The sequence below is a fragment of the Lucilia sericata genome, unplaced genomic scaffold (genome assembly GCF_015586225.1).
Source record: "Lucilia sericata isolate MDLA Ls3-8-SP2 unplaced genomic scaffold, ASM1558622v1 Contig000190F_arrow, whole genome shotgun sequence".
Taxonomy (NCBI): Eukaryota; Metazoa; Arthropoda; class Insecta; order Diptera; family Calliphoridae; genus Lucilia; species Lucilia sericata.
The window spans coordinates 328747-352759 of NW_023994218.1; the positions used below are offsets into that span (position 1 = coordinate 328747).

Consider the following 24013-nt stretch of genomic DNA (forward strand, 5'->3'; position numbering starts at 1 on the left):
TTTCATGTTTATTTTTCCAATATTTAAGCTTCTCCCACAGTGATATCTTCAAAACTTTGCGACCACGTAACTATTTACTTATAATTGGCACAACAATTAAATATGGACTATAATCATCCAACAAGTGTATACAGCCTACATTAGAAGAATTGACTTTCTCATTTGTAAGCCGTCCTCATAATAATCAAAAGTTGTAGAAAAACCTGGTTGGTTTCAATCAGTTTTTTGAGAAATTTAAACTTTAACAGTCTTATGCAAAAAAAAACCTTATTATGACCTTAAAGTGTACATTAGTTAACAACGACTTTTAGCTTAATAATCCATTATTAAAGAAGTATATGCAAAAACAGTATTTTAACTAAAATACATTTTAATGTTTTTTTAGATTTGATGCCTGCAATACTTTTTTCTGTCAATATTTTCATAATGTTGTCTATGAGCGATTATTAGTTCATTTGGTATTCGTGTCTAATATTATTTTTTTATGCTTTTATATAAAATAATTGTTTTTAATATCATAAAAATGGGGTTGTATTTGTTTATTTAAAAAAACAACGTATAAATCAAATAAAACAACTAATGTAATTGCAATATTATATTTTGATTAAAGAAAGTAATCGAGTAACGTTTTCTTTAAATTTGCATTGATATTTTACACATCACTAAACTATTTTATAAACAAAATTTATATTTTTGGCAAAAAGAAAAGATAAAATATGGAGACAAAGCCTGAAAATAAAAGGAAAAGTGTATCCATATTGTTTTTTATTTATTTATTTTTTTATAATTTTTTTAAAAAATTAACACAACAATATTTTGCACAAAACGTCAACAGTTATAAATCGTAATAAAATAATGACATTTGACTTTAATATAGGTTTAAAATACGGTTGAACCATTATTAACTTTCGTACATTTAACAATGGTTTACTACAGGTATTTTAAGCTAATTATCGTTTTTGGATATACTTTTATCGAATTTAGCTTAACAACGGTTAGTAAGCATGTTGTAAGTTTTTTTGCATAAGACTGTAAATATTTAGGGATGTAGTTATTTTGTATACAAACAATTTTACTGGTCTTCCTCACAACTCTGTAACAATGGATTCCTATCACAAAAATATTAAAAATTACGTTGCAATAATCTTAAATCTTGGTGAATAAATGCAATTTTTATCACACACACTTCCAAGAGTTTTTCGGAAAAGTATATGTGGGAATGTAAGAAATGAACTATGAGGGGTAAATTCAGATCCGTAAGTTTGTAATTCAGGAATAAAATGTCAATAATTTTTTCAAATATTATTTTTTTTTTTTATTTAAATCCAAAATCCAAAAATCCATTCTCATTTTCAAATATTTTTCCATCACTACTGAAGAAGGATGCTTAACAAAAACCACGCTATCTCAAAATTTCGACGTATAGGAAAAAAAATAAAAATTGTTAATTAACAACCGGACATAGCACTTTCTAAAAATATATGCTTCATTCCATGAGCAAACAAAAAATATTAATTTGTAAACTAGTGTAATTGTCTTTCTGTTAATCCAAGCAAAACTAAGGCGATGCTATTTGGTGATAATTGTGTTAATAACTACTCTATTTTTTATACCCCCCACCACCATCAGTGGTGATAGAGGGTATATATAACTTTGTCATTCCGTGTGTAACACCGAGAAATATTCATCTGAGACCCAACAAAGTATATATATTCTGGGTCCTTATGAAATTCTGAGTCGATTTAGCTATGTTCGTCTGTCCGTCCGTCTGTCTGTCTGTCTGTCTGTGTAAAACACGCTCACGTTAAAACAAAGCAATATAATTTAACCAAATTCACCCAAAATATTAATTATTATCCGGTACAGTTTGGTATTGAAAATGAGCCAAATCGGTTCACATCGGGAAAAGTTATGAATCAAAATTTAAAACTACTCCGAAAAAATAAGCATTTTTTACACATTCTGATGTAATTTTCTCGAAAACTATGCCAGATAACTTCATGAAAGTCATCATACATTCGTTTCTATACAAGATCTTGATTCCTGCTGAAAATTGCCAGAATCGGTCCATAATTTCATATAATTTCATATTTTACAAATTAAAATCTTATGTCAGTCGAATTCATTGAGAGAAAAAATTTTCTGGATCGGTCCATAATTGGTCATAGCTCCCATACAAGGTCCCTTCCCGAAAATTACTTAAACGCACATAACTCATTACTAAATCAAGATATCCATATAAAATTTGGTATAATTATTGCTCACATATACAGAAATATTACTATGAATTTTTTTTCCGATCGGTCCATAATTGGTCATAGCTCCCATACAAGGTCCCCTACCGAAAATCACTTAAACACACATAACTCATTACTAAATTAAAATATCTATATAAAGTTTGGTACAAGTATAGCTCTCACATATAGAAATATTACTATGAATTTTTTTCCGATCGGTCCATAATTGGTCATAGCTCCCGTACAAGGTCCCCTTCCGAAAATCACTTAAACGCACATAACTCATTACTAAATTAAGATATCTATATTTTGGTACAAGTATTGCTCACATATACAGAAATATTATTATGGAAGTTTTTTCCGATCGGTCCATAATTGATCATAGCTCCCATACAAGATCACCTCCCGAAAATCACTTAAACGCACATAACTCATTACAAAATATTTATATCCATACATTTAGCACAAATATTGCTCTTATATACATAAATTACACTATAAAATTGTTTTGCAATCGGTCCAAATTTGGTCATAGCTCTCATACTAGGTCCCCTCCAGAAAATCACTTAAATGCACAATATTCATTGACAAATAATGATATAGATACAGAATTTTGAAATTTTGTCTTTATATACATAATTGGTCATAGCTCCCATACAAGGTCCTTTTACGAAAATCTCTTAAACGCACATTACTCATTACCAAATAAAGCTATTGATACAAAATTTGGCACAAATATTAGTTTGGTATACAAAAATTATATTTCAAGATTCGTGATTTTCTGAAGTGCCTCTTCAGAAAATCACTTGAACACACATTACTTATTACTAGATTACGATATAGATACAAAATTTGACTGAAATATAGCTTTTATGTACCGAAATTTTGCTTTAAGGATATTTTACGATCGGTCTATAATTGGTCATATCTCCCATACTAGGTCCTGCCCCTAAAAATAATTTGTGTAGAACAAAATTATATATATAAAAATATAAAAGAAAATGGGGTTTGTAATGTTCAACAAATCTTGGAATTCTAACAAATTTAAGCTGTTTAAATCTTGAGGTTTTTCTATTTAAGACATGAGAAAACTTATTTCTACAAATATTTGATCAATTAAAAAAGTATTAATATAAAAGTAGATGGTGGAGGGTATTTAAGATTCGGCTCAGCCGAATATAGCACTCTAACTTGTTAATATTAAAAATATATATATAAGTATATATAATTAGAGTCCATTCGCTGTTACTTATCTTTTTTATATTTTAATTAAGAATTTATGTTCACAATATTATTTTCTCGACTTAGCGATTTAAACACGTCTATGAGATCAAAATGTTGGCTTTAAAATAATGAATGAGAAGACTATATGAAGTCTTAACTTAGTATTTTTTAGGTTGTGAAAACGGAATTGACTATGTGTTAATAATTATTTCCATTAAAACTAATTTAGTTGTTTTACAACTTTTATTAGTAATATGTGAAAAATGTGCATGAATCCTTTTAGTAGAAGAAACAAAGTCCTCCTAGAATATCTCTTGCGAAAAGGCAATGAGAAATTAATACTAATATTAATTAATGAGAAATTAATATTAATATCAATATATTAATTAATATCAATATCGCATCTTTATGATATGCAGGCGCGGATCCAGCTCAAGTGATTGGGGGGGGGGATACTTTTTTTTCGCTCTGTATATATTTTGGTAGTGATGATTTTACTTGATTTTGATGACTATACGCAATTTTTGATATGAGAATCGAAACTTTTTGAATATTTTGTATAAGCTTTTAGTTAAAATTTCAAAAATTCTCGATTTTTACTATTTATCCGTTTAATCGTTTTAGTCGCTAATAAAAGCCTATATCTTGTAGTTTAATATTACTATATTATTAAAATATTATAGTTTTAATACAAGGATAATTATATATTCAAAAATGTCCTTGAGTGAAAAATATCTCAAAAAACGTGCTTTCCATATTTTGTTTTCTTTCACCAAAAGTAACTTATAGTGTCATGAGCAAACTAAAAAAATTAACAATTAAGAGTGTTATATTCGACTATGCCGAATCTTATATACCCAACATCAAATCACTGCCATATAAATAAATAAATTTTGAATATTTTATTATTATATATCGATATTAATGAGAACATCAGGGTAATATTTGAAATAGGTCTATTAATGGGGGTTCAACTATTGACAGTGCTCTTTCGAATTCTTGTTTATTTAAATTTTCATAAATCTACTTGTATTTTTAAGCCAGTAATGAACATTAAAGTCATTTTCTCAAAGGGGGGTTGGGTTAATTACGGACCGATCCTCATAAAATATGGTAGAGAGATTTTAGCTTAAAATTAGTTTATGTAGAATTGCATTGCGGTATTCGTATTTTCTGCCAGTTAAAGTCATTTTCTTAAGGGGACCTTATATGAGGCGTAAGATTAATTATGAACCTTAAATCTCGTAGAACGATTTTTATTTATACAAATCATATTTATGTATAATTTCCAACCAGTAATGAGCGTTGTAGTCATTATCGGAGGGGGAATTTATATGGGGTGGGGTAATTATGGACAATTATAGAGCGATCCTATTTTGTAGAGAGATTTTGGCTCGTATAAAACTTACTTCTGTGAAATTTCATCGCTATAATCGTATTTTTAAGCCAGTAATGAGCGTTAAAGTAATTTTATGGAAGGGACCTTATGTGGGGGTAGGGTCAATTATGGACCGATCCACACAAAGTTTGGTGGAAATGTTTTGGCTCCTAAGATACTTTCTTATGTCAAATTTCTTTGCTATACTCGTATTGGACCGATCCACATAAAATTTGATGGAAATGTTTTGGCTATACTAACTTACGTCAAATTTCTTTGCTATACTCGTATTTTTACACAGAAAAAACTTAAAATATGTTTCAATTATCAAAATAATTGTATCAAGCAAGTTTTGCACCTATCACCAAAATGATGATATCAATTATCAAATTTGTAAAAAAAATAAAAGAATACTTTTTTTCCAAATAACGAATTAATCAGAACAATTAATATCAATAATTGAGACAAAATTTAAAATTGATTAATTCATTAATTGTATAAATTAAATATTTAATAAAAATAAAATCTAATTTTTATTACTTTATTAATCAAATGAATTAGTTTGTTTGGTAGAAAATGTATTAAAAACCAATTAAGTTGATGATTAAAACAATGAAATTATTAACTGATTACTCACAATGTTAAAGGAATGCTTGACTTTTAACAATGCTTTGAGCATTTACAAAAAATATCACTTTATTATTAAATTTGAACATATTAAGTGTTTTATAAAATGTCAGGAAACTTGAATATTATATGCCTAAAATCGTATTGACTATTTAAGAATTATAAACATTGTTAGCATAAGAAATCAAAAAAAAAAATATTTAAAAAAAGTTAAAATAGAAAAGTTGGCCAGAAAATTTTTTTCAATCAATTAAAAAACTAATTGAATCAATTAAATATTTAATCAAATTTGTACACTTAGGTTTTAAACAACGAGATAATTAAGACAAATAAAAAATTGCTTAAATTAAAACTAAAGAAAGAGAAAAACATGTTAATTGAAAATAAACTACTGATAATTTTTTCTGTGTACACCAATAATGAGCGTTAAAGTCATTTTCTGAAAGGGACCTTATATGGGGGGTAGGGTCAATTATAAACCGATCCACATAAAATTTAGTGGAGAGATATTAGCTCGCATGAAACTTATGTGTGTCGAATTTCATCACTATATTCTTATTTTTAAGCCAGTAATCAGCTTTTAGTCATTTTCTAAAGGGGAACTTATATGGGGGGTAGGGCCAATTATGGTCCTATGTCCGTCATAATTCAGAATTTTATTTCATATGTCAAAAAACTGACTTATGCGAAATTTTGTGGCATTTGCTTCATAAACAAGGAATTTGTGAATGTTTATTAATTATACAATATTCCGGGGGGGGGTACATTTGTATGGGGGCTATGTGAAATCGTTGACCGATTTTGCTCATTTTCAATACCATTTCTGATCAATAAGAAATATTTTGGGAAATTTTCATCTCAATATTTTTTTTTGTGGACGCTATCGTGCGAACAACAGACAGACGGACGGACATAGCTAGATCGTCTTAGAATCTTACGAGGTCCCAGAATATATATACTTTATGGGGTCTGCGAACAATATTTCGATGTGTTACACACGGAATGACAAAATCAATATACCCCCATCTTTTTTGATGATGGGTATACAAATTTATATGTTTGAGGTAATAAATATTCATTTTTTTTTAATTTTCAGACCTTTATGTATGGAAATAAAGTGGATTATTTTACTAAAAGTTGATTTACTTGAGAACCCCTCATAGTCCCATTCTGAAATTTTTATATGTTATTAAGAACACTTTAAAGCTTTTTTGGGTGTAGGAATAAAGAAAATGGAAGATACCTTTTTTGAGATATCCTTGATTGAAGGACATTTTTCAATATCATTATTCTTATGTTAAAACTATAATATTTTGAATAAAAAATTGGTCAAGCTAAATGAGATACTCTTTTATTGGGGTATAAAACGACTAAAATCGGATAAATAGTTTAGAAAATATATGATGTCAAATTCAATGCTTATTGAAAAAAATCTTAAAAAATGTGAACTTTGAACCTCAACAAAATCTAAACCGTAATGAATTTTTTACCGTATTTTTTTTATACAAAGAATGTCTGTACCAAGTTTCATCAAAATCGGAAAGGGTAGGGTACAAAATCCGAACGAAAAATTTTGAAATGCGCCGATATATAATAACGTCATTATTTTTTGTGTTCATCAAAGAATTCAAAATTATTAAATTTTTATGGAAATGAAGTGGTTTATTTTACTAAAAGTTGATTTACATGAGACCCCCTCATTTTCCCGATCCCATTTTTTATATATTTTGTTGAGTACACTATAAACTGTTTTTGGTGAAGAAATAAAGAAAATGGAAGATACTGTTTTTAAGATATATTTGGCTCAAGGACATTTTTTAATATCATTATCCTTATTTTAAAACCACATTATTTTAACAAGGTTTTTTTAACTACTTAGTTTAGAAAATATACCATGTCAAAATTAATGCTTGTTGAATAAAAAATCTTTAAAAATATTAACTTTTAACATCGATAAAATCTAAACCGTAAAGTATTTTGAAATATTGTAGAACTTTAAATTTCGTATTTATACGAAGAATGAATGTACCGAATTTCATTGAAATCCGAGAGGGTCATGTTGAAAATCTCACTTTTTCGAATTTTGTTCATAGACAACAGTTTTTCAAAATTTATTTCAAATGGTCTTTAGCGACTGGGCTTTTTACAAGCTTTAATTTAAGATGCTTTGATAGAGCGTTCAAATTTTATAACTCATTTTTGGACCAATCCAGGAGAAACTAGATGAAAATGCAAATGTTTTGCATTTTAAATGTTTTTTATTTCCTTTTAGTATATTTAAAGTATTTTTAGAAAATTCGAAAATTTAGATATTTTTAATGACTAAAAAGTTTGGCATGAAAACAATGATGATAATTTTTATAGCTAAGCTATTGTGATAAGATTTGAGTTGAATATGTTTTGTGCACATATAAATCATTCCACCAAATTTTTTTTGGATCGGTCCATGATTGGTAATAGCTCCCATATGAGACATACTACCGAAAATCACTTAAACGCACATATTCAATTGTCAAATAAAGCTATCTCGATAAAATTCGACACAAATATGTTTTGTCTATAAATGAATCACTCTACAAAATTTTTTCCGGATAGGTCCGTAACTGGTCATAGCTCCCATGTAAGGTCATAGCTCCTATATAAGGTGCTTTATGCACCATCATCATTCTACCAAACTTTTTCGGGATCGGTCCATATTTGGTAATAGCTCCCATATAAGGTCCACTTCAAAAAATCACTTTAACGCCCATATTTTATTATCAAATAAAGCTATCTTGATAAAAATCGACACAAATATGTTTTGTCTAAATATGAATCACTCTACGAAGTTTTTCCGGAGATGGCCGCAATTGGTCATAGCTCATAAAGTCCACTTCCGAAAATCACTTAAACGCAGATATTTCATTAATTAATAAATATATAGGAGTAAAATTTCACTTGATTTTTTGCTTTTTTTAATATAAATAATTATAAGAATTTTTTTCCTGATCGGTGCATAATTGGTCACAACTCCCATATAAGCACCATTTCCGAAAATTACTTCAATGCACATTGACAATCAAAGTTATCGGGCTAAATTCGACATAAATGTGTATTTATTATATATAAATCGTTATACGGAATTTTACTTCTGAAAATCAGTTAATACCAATTAATTCATTATTAAATGATTATATCCAGATAAAATTCGACATGAGTGTGTTTTGTGTATAGGTAAATCTTTCTGTTAAAATGTTTTCGAACCGGCCTATTAATATAAATTTTTCTGGACCTAACCAAAAATTAGTTCCACATATGCATACATAAATGTTAGTACCCTCACTACGGAAACAAAATTTTTGTCAAGTTATCTAAAAATTAGATAGTTCAATGGTTGCTATATCTATAATTACTGCTACCAATCTGAAGGTAGTAGTAGTAATAGTAAATGATTTGCTGCTAGTTTTGGAACATTTTTTAACTACAAAAGTAGTTATTTTTGTTACTACAGCTACTCGTAGTCTAGTTATTTAAACACTGGTTGTTAGTAAATACAGTACTAGAAATGTTCAAATTTTATTTGATTTATCAAAAAATAAAATTAAAAATTTTAAAATTTGTATGGAAGTAAAATGGATTAGTTTACTAAAATTAGATATTCTATGGATCCCTTCATGGTCCAATTCTGATTTTTTTATATGTTGTTGTTGATATTATAAACAAATTTTAGTAAAGGAATAATGAAAATGGGAGATACCTTTTTTTAAGATATCCTTGACTCTAGGAAATTTTTTGATATAATTATCCTTATTTTAAAACCAAAACAGTCTAAAATGATTAAAATCGGATAAATATATTAGAATATATACACTATCGGACAAAATAAAGTGCAAAAGTACTCATGTTATATTCTTTCAGCGAAAAATCTGTTAAATGATTACTGAATATGGAATTTTTTAAAATTCATTTAGTTTATATGCAATGCTACAAAAATTACAATAAAACAAAATCATTCCACATAAAATTTTTCTGTATAACATCCAAAATTAAAGTAAATTCACCTTTTTGTCGGACAAAATAAAGTGTAAATTTTATATATCATTATTTAAATTTTTTGTATATCAAAATTTTTTATATATTTTGGTTCTGATTTGAATATCTGGATCTACTTAAGCCATTTTTTTAATTTTTTTACCATTATTATTCGCAATCGCCTTCCCTTCCCCTTGCTTTCCCCCATACGATTATTTTCAAATGAAATCCGTTTTTGTTCGCTATTTCAGCAGAATTTTTTATCAATTGTGGTCAAAAATTAATCTATTGGATTTAGGGCGATGGTCTGAGTAGGTCATTCCAATTTTTCAGTGTTTTTTTTTCTTACAGTAATGTTTTTAACCTTTGTCGTGTGTTTGAAGTCATAAATCTGTTGAGGCATTAAGTGTCCCAAATCCATTTTTACGGCATTTATTTATTATTATTATTAAAATTATTAAATACGCTCGTGAATTGCTCAATTGTTATTGTTTACTCCATCTTCACTAAGATTCCCGCTCCTAAGGTTGAATAATGTACCAATACCGATAGCCCCCCACCATAATGTTTAAAACCTGGGGTATTGTTTTTAAAATATTGTATATTGAAGGGTTTAACTCACACTCATTGTCGACATTTTAAAATTTTCGGTACAAATTAGGACTCATCTGACTATCTACGCAAATTTGAGGTAAAAAATACAAAATTAAATACTAAAACCGAACAAAAATTTCCATGCTTTTAAATGTGTTGGTGAAAGATTGAACGTATGGGTCAGTTGACTCTTCGTATGTGTTTAATTTTTAATGTTAGCTGTGGGGAACCTAGGGGAAATTTATTCAAAAAGCTCTAGTGAACACTATGTGAGCATATTACAGTCAAATCTTAAGATCAGTGCCTTCGAAATGGACTTGGTCAACTTTATATCTCGGAAAGATAATAAGCTTAAGCGCTTGATAAAGTTAAAAAATAGCATTACTGTAGGAAAGAACACTGAAAATTTAAATAAGTTGCTCAGAGCACCGCCCTAAATCCAATAGATTAATTTTGGACCACAATTGATCAAAAAATTCCGATGAAATAGTGATCAAAAACGGATTTCTTTTGAAAATAATCATATGCGAAAAGCAAGGGGAAGGAAAGGCGATTGCGAATAACAATGGTGAACAAAATTACCAAAATGGCTTAAGTAGATCCAGATATTCAAATCAGAACCAAAATAGATAAAAATTTTTGATATACAAGAAATTTAAATAATGATATATAAAATTTACACTTTATTTTGTCCGACAAAAAAATTGAATTTACTTTTATTTTAGAAGTTTTACAGAAAAATTGTAATTACAATAATTTAGTTTTATTGTTATTATTGTAGCGTTGTATATTAACTAAATGATTACTTTTGCACTTTATTTTGTCCGATAGTGTACAACAAAGAATAATAAGAAGTTGGACTATGACATTGTTTTACAACAATAACATATCCCTCTCCACATAGACGAGTTTTGTGTGAATTCAACACACTGGTGAAAATCCGTCTCTCTCATAACACTTCAAAACTTTTTCGCGAAAATATGAAGATAATTTCACTCCTTGCACATTTTCTTACACAACACATTTTTAATAACCCGAAATAGTTTTAGTTTTTGTAAACGAAAAATATATTTTTTAATTTTTATACCCTTCACCTTCGTGAGAAGGGTATATATAAGTTTGTCATTCCGTTTGTAATTTCTATAATATAATTTTCCGACCCTATAAAGTATATATATTCTGGATCCTTATAGATAGCGGAGTCGATTTAGCCATGTCCGTCTGTCCGTCTGTCTGTGTGTATGTTGAAATCAGTTTTCAGAAGACCCCAGATATCTGCGAGATCCGAATTTTCAATAATTCTATCGGAAATACGGTCGAATAGAACGCTATTTAAAATCGGCCCATAAATAACGAAGATATGAGTAAAAATCCGAGACCACCTCTGAAAATTTCATCAAAAATTTACTTTTTTCGTGCATGCTTATACAAAACAATAAACAAACAAAAACAAAACACAGTATCAAACGGTAAATTTTTTTGTTATTGTAATTCTTGTTTATAAACACAAAGCAAAGAATGAACATCACGTTACGTTGTTATTGGCTAGAAACATGAAATTAAATATGTAGAGCCTGGATTAGGCGAGAACACACTAAAGGGCACTTTTTGGTACTTTTTCGTTCTACAAAAGGTACTTTTTGAATTTTCTATAATATTGAACCTAGAAACATGAAATTTAGCATGTAGGACCTTGACTAAGTAGGAACCTATAAAAAGGGATTTTTTGGTACTTTTTCGTTATACAAAAGGTACTCTTTGAATTTTCTATAATATTGAACCTAGAAACATGGTATTAAATATGTAGAGCCCGGATTATGCCAGAGCACATAAAAGGGGACTTTTTGGTACTTTTTCGTTCTACAAAAGGTACTTTTTGAATTTTCTATAATATTGAACCTAGAAACATGAAATTAAGTATGTAGAGCCCGGATTAGGCCAGAACACATAAAAGTGGACTTTTTGGTACTTTTTCATTCTACAAAAGGTACTTTTTGAATTTTCTATAATATTGAACATAGAAACATGAAATTTAGCATGTAGGGCCTTGACTAGGTAAGAACCTATAAAAGGGGACTTTTTGGTACTTTTTCGTTTTACAAAAGGTACTTTTTGAAATTTCTATAATATTGAACCTAGAAATATGAAACTAAGCATGAAGAGCCCGGATTAAATTAGAACGTATAAAATTGGATACAATTGGTATTTTTTGATTTTTTTGAAATAAAATTCGTACTGACTGTTTTTTTAACACATCATGGTGAAGGGTATATAAGATTCGGCACAGTCGAATATAGTACTATTACTTGTTTGACAATTAATTTTTGAGGAATTTAAATAAAACTAGAAAAAACGAAGTTGTAAATTTGAGTATTGAAAATTGGAAATAAATTTATAATATACATAATATTTTGCAAATAGGGGAATAAACAAATTGAAAAATGTATTTATTAAATGTTTACAGATTTAATGTGCAATAAAAAGATTAAAAAATCTGTAAAAGTACAAATATAAATGTTTTATATTTTTCCTAAAAATTTTAAGTACGTTTTTATGCAATTATGTAGGTTTGGAATTAGTCTGACAAGCCCCAATTTCTTTATATTCTTTGATATACAATATCAAATTTAATCCTTTTTAGAAAAACTGTTAGAAACATGAACTTTGAACTCCGATAAAATCAAAATCGTAACGAATTTGGAAATTTTGGAGAACTTAAAATGTTTGTATGTATAAAAAGAATGTGTGTACCGAATTTCATCAAAATCAGAGAGGATCATGCTCAAAATTTTTTGATATTACATATGAGAAAATTTTACTGAAAAAGCTAAGTTTAAAATGCCTATAAATTAACGATACGACTTAACTTTTTAAAACCCTTTGGGGAATTGGATCTATTAATTGTCTACTTTCATTTCCCGTTGGTCTTGTTCGGGAAAGATTCGAAGACCCAAAATTTTTTGAATAGTGTTATCCATACATACAAATTGAAATGTTTTATACAAACTGAAATCTATTTTCTAATGAATTTTCTAGAATTTGTGAAAAATGTAACTCGACTTTTTTAAAAGAAACTTTGACGGCCGAACCGAACCATTTTTTTTAAGTTGCCTTCTTTTGAAAATATTTAGTGAACAGTTTTCGATTTTAAAATAAAATAGGCTTGCAGTTTCTATTATTAAAGTATAAAATCCCGTTATGTCGTAGTCAAATTTAAACTAGCGATAACATAAAAAATTGCCAAATGAATTTTTCACTCTCCAAAAAAGTATCGCACAATGTTAATAAATAATTACAATTTTTTTTAAAAATTACTTTACGTTTTTTATTTTCTTTAAAACTTTCAGATAAAGCTCTTAGACTACCACGTGTAAATACTAAATTTAGTGATTTTGAGGATGAGGATCATAAAACCTTTCCAAAACAGCTTACTGAACATAAACATTTTAGTGATTATGGTAAGTTAATTTTGTTGTGAAATGCTTAATTTTGAATCTATGTTGATCACTTTGTGCTTATTTGTATTGGTACTAATCGCACTATTATACCAATCATGGCTTTTAAAGATATATTCAGATTGTTAAAATATTTTTAGATTCTTTTTGCTGAAGATATACATATTTCATCTACCACATTTATAATAATTTCCTTTTACTGTGATAATTTCTAAACTAAAGGTATGTTCAACAACTAAAAGTTCTATGTTTCACACAGTAGTAAAACGACATGTCAAAATGAAAAGTATAATGGTGTAGATACAAAATGTAATAAAATCTACGGAAAATACGGTTGAAAGTCGTATGTTTTTTTTTTTAAATTGTTTAAAAAATTTCAAAACGATTTTTAGTTGTTCAGAGTTTTGTTTTTATTTAAACACAAAAAAAATTAATTTAAAATAAAAATTTATGTTTTTTCTTTGATTTTTTTTTTGAATTGAAGTTTCATTTAACTCGTTGTTAAGCCTGTCCCTGCCAGGCACGAAAAATTAAACCTGCTTTGCAGAAAAAAAACCAAAAAAATTATTTTCAAAATCAAAGAATAATATGAAAATACAAGACAAATAAACTTAACAATTATTTAACGAAATAGTACAAAATTTTTATGTTAAAATTTTGTTTAATATTTTTTCTTTTTATAGCCCAGCAAAATTTGTCGAAGTGCTATAATCTTAAATACCTTCAACCTTAAACTGGTTGCATAAAATATAAAATTTTATGAATTGATTCAAATTTACTTTAATCCTTTATTTTCTGGCTCAAGAAAAAATTAAAAAACTTAAAACCCTAATTTTTTCGATGTTGTAAGAAATTCTTACTTAATGAACCGAATTTCCTGATAATTATCAGAAACAAATTACGAATTTCAAACAAAACAGACAATTTTAAACGAAAAAGTGGGAAATAATAATGTAATTTCGAATGTAAACCAAAAAATTTGTTAAAAACGGTATCTTCGAATTTCAGTAAGGAAAATCGACATCTTTTATTTTCTCCAGACAAACAGGACCACCCCAATACGTAACGACTACTATAGAGGATTTCGACAATATTCTTTATGAACTTTGAGGATTATTAATAAAAATACAATACATAAACAATTTATCTAAGTAAAAACTATTTTAAGGAAATTAAAATTTTTGCAAATTTTCAATAATTTTTATTTATAAAATCTATTGAAACAAACAAAATAAAATTAATTTTTTTGTCTGTGGAAAACTCGTTATGGTTTTGTCCGATTCTCCCTTAATTTCATCGAAAGTTTTCTATTTAGTATTCTACAAAAGTTCAAAATATAATGGCAGATATAAGTCTACAGTTTTGCAAGTTTCAATACTTTTTATTTTGATTTTTCAAAAGCATTAACATTTTTAAAAAGTAAACTTTCCGAAATTTCCTTTTTCTTTTTCCTATTTTCGTTTTTCAATTTCCTTTTTTCTTTATTTTTTTTTCCGTTTTGGCGGAGGGGGGGTTGAAATTTCCCTTTTTGGTCGAATTATTCGGCATGATCGGTGGGAAAATAAATTTTTTGGGACATTTACTTTTTAACTCCGGTGTATTTAGAATACCGGCTTCGCTAAATCAAGCCTTATAATGATAAATGGACTATTTGTAATCCATGGACTATATGCCACTTTTCTCATGGACATTGAGACTCTTATGAAAGTGTAATAACCTCCATGGACACTATGAAACTGTTTGGTTTGCCATAACGTCCATGGACATTATGACCAGCCACCATAAAATAAAGTTGTTTTTAACTTTCAAGTGATATTCTATGGTAAATATACAAATTATTTCCAACAAACATATTTTTTAATTTAAGTAAATGTGTATAACTTAACTTTAAAAAATTTTTTTACAATAAAGTGATAAAGATTAAAACATGAAATTTTTTCAGTCAGAAACTCCATATTATTCAATTTAACATATATATTTTTTTTTAAATTCACTATGAAAAATAAGGATATTAAAGGATTAAAATTTTAAAGGACATTTTTTTCTGTTTTTTATTCTAACATTTTAAAATTATTTCATTCGTAAGAATACTGTTATTCTCCTCTTTCATTCGATACCCATATTGACCTACTAGACCAAACCAAATTTAAGCTAAATATAATTATACTTACTCTTCCTTTCAAACTTTAAAGTCCTTTTAAAGGAAGAAACGATCAGAAAATAAACAAGTTAGAGTGCTATATTCGGCTGAGCCGAATCTTAAATACCCTCCACCAGCTACTTTTATATTAATACTTTTCAAATTTTTGTAGAAATAAGTTTTCTCGTGTCTTAAATAGAAAAAAGATTTAAACAGCTTAAATATATTACAATTCCAAGATTAATTGAGCATTACAAACGCCATTTTCTTTATATTTTTATAGCGCTTAGCGAAATTGAGTAATTTGCATGTATGCATGTGTGTGAAAGATTTAAGGATTTTCAAAATACATATATATAATTTTGTTCTACACAAATTGTATGGGAGCTATGATAATGCAACTAGTTAAATACGGTTAAAGCGCTTTTAGGGGCAGGACCTAGTATGGGAGATATGTCCAATTATAGACTGATCGTAAAAAATTCTTTAAGCAAAATTTCTGTAAATAAAAGCTATATTTCAGTCAAATTTTGTATCTATATCGTAATTTAGTAATAAGAAATGTGTGTTCAAGTGATTTTCTGAAGGGAACCTTGTATGGGACCGACCGCACCCATGTTATGAACCGATCTGGAAAAAATCTTGAAATAGAATTTTTGAATACAAAACAAATATTTGTGCCAAATTTTGTATCAATAGCTTTATTTTGTAATGAGTAATGTGCGTTTAAGAGATTTTCGTACAAGGACCGTGTATGGGAGCTATGACCAATTATGTATATGAAGACAAAATTTCAAAATTCTGTATCTATATTATTATTTGGTAATAAATATTGTGCATTTAAGTGATTTTCTTGAGGGGACCTAGTATGAGAGCTATGACGAAATATGGACCGATCGTAAAACAATTTTATAGTGTAATTTATGTACATAAGAGCAATATTTTTGCTAAATGTATGGATATCAATATTTGGTAATGAATTATGTGCGTTTAAGTGATTTTCGAGAGGGAACCTTGTATGGGAGCTATGACCAAGGATGGGCCGATAGTGAAAAAATTTTTAAAATAACATTTACGTGTACAAAATAGTATTTATGCCAAATATTTTATAGGTATAATTATTTGGTAATGAGTTATGTGCGTTTAAGAGTTTTTCCGAAAGGGACCTTGTATGGGAGCTATGATCAACTATGGACCGATAGGAAAACAATTTCGCAGTAACCCTGCAAACAATTGCTATCTAAATAATATCCATAACGTAACAACGTGTAGGTAAAAATATCTAAAAAATATCTAGTATTGCACAATTTGAAAGGAAGAAAAGTGACCGCGTTGGTAAGAAACTGTTCCTCCTGTTTAATACTTACTTAGTGAGTCGATTTCGTTTCAGTTTTAAGTCACTTTTTTATAGCATAAAAGTGCGTAAAATTAGTAAAATTTCCAGTTTTGCCATAGCAATAGGGAAACTGGAAATTTATCTAATTTTACACTATTTTATGTAGTAAAAGCGACTTTATAATACATTTTCTTTATTTCTCTTACTTTATGAATAATTTAAAATTGTTTATACTCACTAATCTCTCACTTATGTTTATTATATATTAAATTTATTTTTTATATATTAAATTTTAAATGAAATCATTACAAAATTTCACAATGTGTTACTATTCACACAGCAGATCACTATAAACTTAATATATTTACTGAAATATACAAACAGTTTTTCTTTTAAATTTTGAGAGCAAAAATAATTCTGCCTTAAATTATCTTGTTAGTGTATTAAAAAGTGTTCTTTTTATTCTATCTAATTATTATCATTTACGTTTCTTTTTGGTATATTAGATCGAACTTAAATTTTACAAAAATGGGATAAAAATTAGAAAATAATGTATTTTGTTTTTGTAAATATTTTTATTTAGCACTGAGAAACATGAAGTTGAGCCTAAATAGTGTAAATTTAGTTCATTTATCCAAAATTAAACTCAAATTTGCTGGCAGGGAATATTTCTCTGTGTATGAGAAATACTTGTGCCAAATTTTATATGAATATCATAATTTAGTAATGAGTTATGTGCGTTTAAGTGATTTTCAGGAGAGGCCTTGTATGGGAGCTATGACCAGTTATGGACCGATCGGAAAAAAATTTCTCAGTAATATTTCTCTGCATATAAGCAATACTTGTACCAAATTGTATTGTATATTTTAATTTTGTAATGAGTTATATGCGTTTAAGTAATTTTCGGGAGGGGACCTTGTATGGGAGCTATGACCAATTATGGACCGATCGGAAAAAACTTTCACAGTAACATTTCTATGCATATGGGCAATACTTATACCAAATTCCATATGGATATCTTAATTTAGTAATGAGTTATGTGCGTTTAAGTGATTTTCGGAAGGGGACCTTGTATTGGAGCTATGACCAATTATGGACCGATCGGAAAAAAATTTCATAGTAATATTTCTGTATGTGAGAGCAATACTTGTACCAAATTTTATATGGATATCTTAATTTAGTAATGAATTATGTGCGTTTAAGAGATTTTCGGGAGGAGACCTTGTATGGGAGCTATATCCAATTATGGACCGATCCAAAAATTTTTTCTCTGAATGAATTCTATTGACATAAGATATTAATTTGTAAATTTTTGTGAAAAAATCCATTTTCCGGGAATATGTAATTTTGTATGGGAGGTATATGAAATTGTGGACCGATTATAGCAATTTTCAGCAGGTATCTTGTGTAGAAACGAATGTATGGTGATTTTCATGGAATTATCTTGCATAGTTTTCGAGTAAATTACATCAGAATGTGTAAAAAATGCTTATTTTTTCGAGGTTCTTTTAAATTGTGGTGCATAACTTTTCCCAGTGTGAACCGAATTTGCCCATTTTCAATATCAAACAATTTAGGAAAATGAAGAACATTTTGGGTGAATTTGGTTAAATTCTATTGCTTCGTTTTATCGTGAGCGTGTTTTACACAGACAGACGGACATAGCTAAATCGACTCAGAATTTGATAAGGACCCAGAATATATACTTTGTTGGGTCTCAGATGAATATTTCTTGGTGTTACACAGAATATATACCCTCTATCACCACTGATGGTGGTGTAGGGTATAAAAACCAAAAATGTAGTATAACTATATTAAATTAATTTATTTTAGCACAAATTTCAATAAAGTGTCGAAAAAGTGCACTGAATACGGTAATGCACAAAGAATTTCAATACATTTCATAATTAATCAAATGGAAAAATTCTCAATACTAATTGATTCGATTTTTTATGTAGGAAAGTACCAAAATATTAAAAAACAAAATAATTAAAATTGGTTTTAACATTGTTTTATTTATTTGTTTTGTCCCGCTGTACCCATCCGAGTACAGCCCAAAAATCACATTTCCAAAATTTAAAAATTTTTTGTTTTTAAATTTTATTTTAAATTAATCTTAATTGATTTTAAGATGGTTGGGATCTAATGGGTTAAATTCATCAAATGGGTTGTATTCTTCACTGGCACTACTGTTATACAATTTCCCTTAACCAAAAATGTTGTCTGGTACATTCTCCAGTAATTAGCTGTATTAATCAATTCTCTTTTCATGAGTTTCTTGGAAATATTTGAAAAAGTAATAAAAAAATCTAAATGTGAACTGATTTTATTATAAATATTATCACCTACAAGCCTTCTAAATTCTTTACCAAAAAGGACATAAACATCCTTAAAATATAATTTAGATATATGAAAAAATATGCATGGGTAGTCCCTAGGCTTGCCAGACGTACTGTTTTCAGCAGTACGCGTACTTTTTTTTAGTAATTGTACTTTTAACTGCATAACCCCTAAAGAAGTACGCAATTGTACTTCTTTTTAGTATTTGTACTTCTTTTTGTACTTTTTTTTGTATTTTACCATAATTTTATAGGTATAAATATGACCATAGACAATTATTCTACTCATAGAATCGCTATTTAAGGACTTAATAGATAATACTCATCCATTTGATATGAGGTTTGGATGCCTTTGTCATGTATTAAATAATACATTTATTAAACATTTGATTTAGACAGCAATGTAATGAAAGTTTTTAATGAATTTTCGAAATAAAAAAAATTTTAAATCTGAAGGACATGTTTGAATGTTAAAATGGTCTGTAATGCTCCGTCATGTACCATTCGATGACTTTATCCATCCCCGCTGTGGAACGATTTAAAGAAAAACTAATTTTTCGTAAATGAAGTATCTGAGGAAGTTGGAAGAAAGTTATTGACTTGTAATAATTGATTGATTGACTTGTAAATATTGATATCAGAATAAAATAGTATGGGTTTTTAGAACGTTTTTCTATCAACGATATTTCAGTAATATGTAACAATTTGTTACTATATTCCGTTCGCGTACTTTACAAAATTTGCAACGAGAGAGTATGAGAATGATAAATATGACAGTTCGTTGATAGAGAATTTTTTACTGGATATTTTTTCTCCAGTAAAAGATATCAAACATATGAATGTTCACAACAAATTATTGATATTTGAAAATGTAAACAAACCAAACAAAACAAAAATTTGGTGAATTCGACATTTTTTAAAGAAAAAATATAAATTAATTACACACGAATATTAAAAAATGATTTGTAATTGGATTAATTATAAATTTATTTCTCATGAATTAGTTTTCAATTGAGTTTGTTGTGAAAAATCATAACAACCTAGAACAATTTAATTGAATTTTTTAAAAATAAACAATTGTACTTTTTTCTACTCAATTGTACTGCTTTTTTAACTACGATGTACGTTTTTTGTTGATTTCAAATCTGGCAAGCCTAGTAGTCCCATTGTACCCAAGCGAGTACACCAATATTTAAGCTTATAAAAATAAACTTAAAAATACATTTTTAATAATTTTTTAACAAAATCCTAATGTGCTGATCTGTTTACTTTAGTTTTCAGTAAAATTCTAATCCATTCAAATCAAAGAGAAAAAGTTTGACATCAAATTGCAATGAAAGGTGCGAAAAATCGAAAAATTTAAAAACTCTGTTGACAAAAAAAATATTTAAAATTTACCGTTATGTTTTTATGATTTCATAATTTACATGCTAAAGTAATATTCCAAAAATCAAATTTTACAAAAAAAACTCAGTAATATGGATAATCTTGAATTATAAAACCGGTTGTTTTTTGTACCCAAGCGAGTACAGTGGGAACGAATGGGTTAAGTATGTAGTTTCCAACGTATATGGTTTTGCTTATGTGTGCAACAATTTTTCCCAATTTTTTGTACGGTGTAATCCAGCGGTTCCCACCGTTTTTTACTTCGCGGACCCCTTGAGGAATTTATTTAATTTCACGGACCCCCATACATATTTTGATATCTTATTGTTATAAATAACACTGTGATACAAAAGTGAAGAAAAATAAAATGCAGGCGTTCTCATATACCAATTCTATTTCGTTATAGTCCATAGAGTACGAATATATTTTTAGTTTTCCCCTATCACTTCGTTAACTTACTTTTTAAGAGCAAAAGATGCGAAAAAGAGCCATTTTTGAAGTTTTAAATTTGAAAAATCATAAGTTTAGTAGTAGTTTTCATCCGATTTTCAAATCCGATATTTTTTTTAATGATACAAGTGTTGCCGTTTAAGTAAAGAAACTCACACTTTTTTAAAAAAATTTCATTTTCATCATGCTCTACTTTGACCTTGAGGCAGTGAGTTCATCTTTTATTACTTTCCTGAAGAATCACATAAAGGAAGGTTTCTAAAACTTGTTATTTCATAAAAATCTATGAAAAACTGGATGATTTATGCCAATTTTTCTAATAGCATGTTCCTCGAATTTTTGGTTTTCTCCATACAAATTAATTTTTGTATAAAAATGTTTATAAACATTTTTTAAACTTGTTACAAAGAAAACCAGAAACATGAACGTTTTTGTATGGAAGAAATATGCTATATTTTTATAAAACTTAGCACAACTCATAACCTTTTTCATCGATTATCATAAATTGACCATCATTGGAAACCCAACTTAATGTGCCTTTTTTCAAATGTAATAAAAGTTAAGTTACTGCTTCATGGCCAACGTAGAGCAGTATGAAAATTAAAAATTGTGAAAAAATGTGAGTTTTTTTACTTAAAAGGCCGTAACCAAGACATTAATCATAAATTTTGGATTTATTTTTTTGGGTTGAAAGACAACACTTGTATCTTTAAAACAAAATATCCAATTTGAAAATCGGTTGCAAACTACCATAAATATATTTTTTTAAAGTTAAAACTTCAAAAATAGCTCTTTTTCACATCTTTTGCTCTTAAAAAGGAACTAAACGAAGTGATCGGGAAAAATTAAAAATATATTCCTACTCTATGGACTATAACGAAATGGAATTGGTATATGAGAACCCCTGCATTTTTTTGCTGTATCACTGTGTAATTGTTCGTCCGAAAATTGTCTTAGTCCTGGTCCATAAACCCTATAAAATATTCCCGTACATTGAGATCGGAGATGTTTTCAATTGCATGGTTTTAAATATAGAATGACTTCTAACATGATGTTTAATTTTATGATCGTGAGAGCTTTCATGTTCATTTCTCGTCAAGGTATAGAAAAGGTTTCTTTATCAAGTATTGTCGACATGTGCTTAAAGAGTCATGTTTCTAAATTTTTTTGCGATTGCATAGGAGTGAGCTGAGTATGTAAGCTAAGTTTTCGAGAAAATATGTGAAAGTTAGACTTCTTCGATGTTGTTGCGGAATGCGTTACCCACATAAAATATGACCTGAACTCTTTGCGAATGTACTGTGAATTTGGATCTTAATTTTGAATTTTAAAATACCTACGAATTATTTTACTGCGTGGTTTTGACTATTTACGCAAAACGCTATGAATTTTCTGATGTTGATTTAATAATATTGGACAACAAAATGAAGTTAAAATCTGTGTATCACGTCGGAATGGAATATTTATATTTAAAATTAACTAGATTAACACTTTTGCTTACAATTTAAAAAAATATTATGAAATGTGACCTAACCTGGGATACCAGTATCAGTATTTAATTCTAAGGCAAATCATTATCCGTCTGCTATAAAAACATTTATTTCGATACATATACATTTATAAAAATTACAAATCACGTAATACTTTACTTTATAAAAGTGAAACAATAAATTTGTAAGGCCTAGCTTCATCCTGATAAACGACCGAAACAATAAAATTCAAAGAGTCACCAACAAATCTGGGATTATTGAATAAAAATTGTGTATTTTAGTATTTATGACAAATTTGGAGATATTTTTAATATTTTCTAACATATAGATAATATTTTTTATTCATGATTTTTTTCGTTCGTCTTCGCGGACCCCCTAGGATTTTGCTACGGACCACTAGGGGTCCGCGGACCCCCTTTTGGGAACCGTTGGTGTAATCAATATCAAAAAAATATAATAAAAATTTTGGGTAAAGTTTATTAATATATTTTACACAAACAGACGAACAGGGAATGAACAGGCGAACATAGCTAAATCGACTTAGAATTCCATAAGAATGCATATATACATACATATGTATATAATACGAACGAAATTACAAACGTATTGTATATACCCGTTCCGCTGATGGCGATGGAGGGTATATTAATAGATTTTTCGAATATACATACATATTAGGCTTCGTTTCAAAAAATAAAATGTTTCCCGTTTTTGTGATATCATAACTTTTTAGAAGGTTTTTGTATCAGTAATTACTATGCTGTAATAATTTTTTCAAAATTCCAACTCCTTCCTCTGCATATCTGAGGCGGAAACCACTGATTTTGAGCAATATTTTTTACAGAGCAGAAACTGTACAATTTATAGGAAATCATGCTTTAATAATTGATTTTATAGGAAAATCAATAAGAATGAGCTTATTTTCACACTTTTATAATGCTTCAAAAGTGCATTCAGTATTATCCAAAGATGCACTATTTCAAAAAATGTTTTTCTTTGTGCATAATCAAAGTATGCTTTTTGCTGAGACAAATGGTGCAAAAACAAAAATTTTATCATTTACTCTTTAGATGTGATGAGACTTTAAATTTTCAGATTTTAAACTTTACAACGCTATATTTCGAAAACCACGAAAGTTATAAGGCTCAAAATTTGTCATTATACAAGTTATATATGGAACATTAATTGGATGGAGTTTTATTAAATTCAGAGATGATGATGAAAAACACCATTGTTTGATGGGAAATTATTAAACCACAAGCCAACCATTAGTAGCATATAGGCGAAAGGGATTGTCAAAGACCTAAGTCCCCTGTCAAAAACCTAACTGGTGAGAATGTTTTAGT

General features: G+C 28.2%; 1 protein-coding gene across 5 annotated transcripts in view; it reads left to right on the top strand.

The window, feature by feature from the left end:
* LOC119601789 overlaps window positions 1–24013 on the top strand; it is a 137285-nt gene that overhangs the window by 67606 nt on the left and 45666 nt on the right. For all 5 annotated transcript variants that reach the window (XM_037952928.1, XM_037952929.1, XM_037952931.1 and 2 more), the window contains exon 4: window positions 13419–13529. In XM_037952928.1, coding sequence (XP_037808856.1) covers window positions 13419–13529 — 111 coding nt within the window. The remainder of the gene's footprint in view (window positions 1–13418; window positions 13530–24013) is intronic.